Below are 3734 nucleotides of genomic sequence, written 5' to 3' on the forward strand. Positions count from 1 at the left end.
CCGAGTTTAACCCCGCCTCTTCCTGTCAGACAAAGGGCGCGCTTCCTGCGGGAACCATCCTGAAGCTGGTGAGCACGGCGGACGGGAAGCAGACCGCCATCATCAGCACGGCGCAGGCCGGCTCCAACAAGCCCGCCATCATCAAGACCATCCCGCTGTCGGCTCTGCAGGGAGCAGCAGGTACGCCGCGCTCACCTGGGCCACCGGGCCGAGCCGGACCGCCTACTAACGCAGGCTCCGCCCACTAACGCAGGCTCCGCCCCCTGCAGGTGGGAACAGTCCGATCACCATCCTGAGCTCCAAGGTGGGAACTCCAGGAACAGAGAAGTTGATCAACGCCGTCCCCAGGATGTCCGCCGGCCAGCAGGGGGTCACACAGGTGAGACGGCACTCTGAGGTCACGGCGGCGTACAGGTGAGGCGCTGCCAGGTGTTCACCCCTCTGTGCGCTCAGGTGGTGCTGAAAGGAGCCCCCGGGGCGCCCGGTACCATCCTCAGAACCGTCCCGATTAGCGGAATCAGGCTGGTGTCTCCGGCTGCCGCTGGCACCAAGCTGGTCGTCAAGGGAACCACAGGTAAGCGGTGCAGGTGAGGAGTCGCCAACAAGGCGCCAGCGYAGGTCGTGTGACTGTTTCCTGTCTGCAGGCGTCTCTGCCGCCTTGTTGGGAGGAGCCTCGCTGACCACGCCCACCGCCTCGCTGACCACGCCCACCGCCTCGTTGGCCAGCCAGGTTGCCACAGCAACCGGACCCAGACAGGTACCTGCTGCAGGTGTGGGCTCAGTCAGCCCCGTCCGCTCTGACGATCCCCCTGCTTCCTGTCTGCAGGTGACGCTGATCACGACGCCCAGCGGCGCCGAGCCGCAGCCGCTGGTCCAGGACCTGCCCGTCTCCTTCATGGCCTCCCCGACCTCAGAGGAACCCGGCGGCACCACAGGTACCACCACCACCACTAACGCCGAGGGAGACGCAGCCACAGGTAGCTGCTGCACCTGAACACCTGCGGAGCTCAGGTAGCCGCCGTGCCACAGCGCTGATCAGCTGCTTCCGCTCTCTGACCCTGCAGCGGTGACCCTGGTCTGCTCCAACCCGCCCTGTGAGACTCATGAGACCGGAACCACCAGCACCTTCACCACCGCTGGAGCCGGAGGAGTCCGACAGGTGAGGCGGCACCTGTCACTGCAGGTGATCAATCTGGGATCGGTCCAGGTGAGGTGATGACCCGTTCAGTACGACCCAGCAGCTGCAGCTGGTCGGGCGTTTCCTTCCTAACTGAACCGAGTCGTTTCACACCTTCCTGCATGGAGGTATGGAAACCCAGAGGTGCCACAATTCCAACAGCTGAAGCTGAACAGGAACTAGATAATTTCTGAAGAACTTTAAGGCGTGTCAAAGTGAGCGTATCGGTCGGACCCGAATCTGATGAATCCTGATGCTGAGTCAAGTTCTGCAGGTGTGAAAACTTAGCAGCTTAGCATGTCATGAAATGCTAAGTTTAGCTAARCTGCTTTCAGTAACATGAGCATGTTATGCCTAGCTTATAAATAACAATTAGCTGATGATGATGCTATTACTATCATGCTGACTAACAGCAGTTTATGTGCTAAATTTGGCTAAAAATATTACGTTTAGCTAAAATACAGTCATTAGCTTGTCCATGCTAATGGCAGTGCAAAAACTACAATTAGCTAAAATGCCATGTTTACGTTAATTGAAGCATCAGTGTGGGCTAACACTGCCTTTCTTTGCTATTATATCTAAAATGAGCTAAAATGCTAATGTTAGCACATGCTAGCTTGAAGGTGGACTGTCCAGAGGACTCACCCTACATTCAGCCATTCACCCTGGTGGCGGTGAGCTACTGGGCCGTAGCCACAGCTGCCCTCTGCCCGCACCGGTTACCGCAGCGACGCATGCCACGCCCACACCGGGTCCGATCGCGCTTTGGGGGAGCGCTGCGGCCGCGTTAAAGTCTGAGGGCTTTGCTTCTCCATGCGTTGCCATGGAAACCCCAAAATGAAGTTTGTGTTGACAGGTGTGCTCCAACCCGCCCTGTGAGACTCATGAGACCGGAACCACCAACACCGCCACCACCGCTGGAGCCGGCGGAGTCCGGCAGGTGAGGCAGCACCTGTCAGGTTCATGCTGATCTGTGATTGGTCCAGGTGAGGTAATGACCCGTTTGTGCTGACAGGTGTGCTCCAACCCGCCCTGTGAGACTCATGAGACCGGAACCACCAACACCGCCACCACCGCTACAGGTAGCTGCTCACCTGGTTCTGGGACTTTTGGACTTTTTTTTTTTTTGGGTGTGGTTGTGACATCACTTCCTGTCTTGTTGATGTGCAGCTCAACAGAGTGGAGATGGTCTCCATGGAGACGCCACAGACTCCGCCCCCTCATCTGATGCTGCGGTCAGTCAGAGCGCAGCGGTTACCACAGTAACGCACGCCACGCCCACACCGGGTCCGTCTGTCCCGGTACGTCCGTCTGTCACCCGTTCTTGTTTAGTTAGGTCAGAGTCGGAGCATCACCTGGAGACGCACCTGCCCAGGTTCCTGTGGGGGGCGGAGCCTGGCAAGCTCACTGGATGCCGACTGGACGACCCGGCAGGTTCTGATGTCTGGTCCTCTCTGCAGGATCTCTCCTCATTGGTTGGTGCTGAGAGGGCGGAGTCTGAAACCCTCGCCATGGCAACAGGAGAAGAGGAGGAGCCAGCATTGACAGACGGCCAATCAGAGGGCATGATGTCATCAGGAGCGTCGGCGCTGCAGGTTCAGGTGAATGCTGGTGCAGCGACAGGTAACACCGGCATGTGCACACGCTAACTTTGGCTCCGCCCCCGACCCAGATGGCGTCCTCAGACGGAGGTCTTCCTCAGCAGCTGATGTCATCAGAGGGGGACGGAGGTGAGGAGAYCTCCAGGACGATGACCTTCACGCTGACGACGGGACAGAGCCCAGACCAGATGGCTGTTGCCTTGGCGACTGAGGGAGCAGCCAGGACCATAGGTGAGACAGCGAGAGGACAGAGACGTCTCCGCGTCCACCACCGTCTCTAAACATGTCGGTGTGTCTGCAGGTGAGGCCGGCCAATCAGGCGACCAGGCTGTCCGCATCGTTCTGACACCACAGGAGCTGGCGGCGCTGGTCCAACAGCAGCAGGAACCAGAACCAGAACACAGCAGGGTGCCCACAGGTAGAGTCAGGTGCATTTCTCTCTGTGTCGGCTGGGGAGCCTGGACTCGCTCAGCCCGGTTCTGGTTCTGTTGCAGAGGGGCTCGCCCCGGCCGACAGCCTGAACGACCCGACCGCAGAGAGCCACGCCTCCCAGCCCGCCGCCGCCGCCGTCATCAGCGCCGTCGCCCGGCTGGCCAGCACATTCAGCCCCGCCCCTCTGGTGACGGAGACCAAGAGCATGGCTGTCGCTATGGCGACGGAAACCACCAACGGCATCAGAGAGACGCCTCCTGTAAGACAACATGGACGTATCRGTACCGGTAGACGGCAGAACCAAAGACCCACATAAGAATAAAAACAATAGTAAAAAGATGCTAAGATCAGGCTAACAACACGCTAACAACATGCTAACATGGCAGAATCACCGACTATAACTAACCATAATACACTCCATCAACATGCCAAGAATATACAGACAAGATGTCATCAACTCTCTGAACACGCTGACAATGATGATCTTGCATCACAACATGCTAACGGCACAGTGACATGCTAAC

At 58.2% G+C, this 3734-nt stretch overlaps 1 protein-coding gene across 1 annotated transcript in view; it reads left to right on the forward strand.

Moving 5' to 3' along the window:
* The window catches only part of hcfc1b (host cell factor C1b), a 13753-nt gene that overhangs the window by 7645 nt on the left and 2374 nt on the right, over nucleotides 1–3734 (forward strand). The window contains exons 14-26 of the mRNA XM_008402348.2: nucleotides 30–180; nucleotides 270–379; nucleotides 454–574; nucleotides 645–757; nucleotides 827–977; nucleotides 1065–1159; nucleotides 2034–2117; nucleotides 2193–2259; nucleotides 2348–2478; nucleotides 2638–2778; nucleotides 2850–3009; nucleotides 3080–3196; nucleotides 3273–3469. Coding sequence (XP_008400570.1) covers nucleotides 30–180; nucleotides 270–379; nucleotides 454–574; nucleotides 645–757; nucleotides 827–977; nucleotides 1065–1159; nucleotides 2034–2117; nucleotides 2193–2259; nucleotides 2348–2478; nucleotides 2638–2778; nucleotides 2850–3009; nucleotides 3080–3196; nucleotides 3273–3469 — 1638 coding nt within the window. The remainder of the gene's footprint in view (nucleotides 1–29; nucleotides 181–269; nucleotides 380–453; nucleotides 575–644; nucleotides 758–826; nucleotides 978–1064; nucleotides 1160–2033; nucleotides 2118–2192; nucleotides 2260–2347; nucleotides 2479–2637; nucleotides 2779–2849; nucleotides 3010–3079; nucleotides 3197–3272; nucleotides 3470–3734) is intronic.

The sequence above is a fragment of the Poecilia reticulata genome, unplaced genomic scaffold (genome assembly GCF_000633615.1).
Source record: "Poecilia reticulata strain Guanapo unplaced genomic scaffold, Guppy_female_1.0+MT scaffold_212, whole genome shotgun sequence".
Lineage (NCBI taxonomy): Eukaryota > Metazoa > Chordata > Actinopteri > Cyprinodontiformes > Poeciliidae > Poecilia > Poecilia reticulata.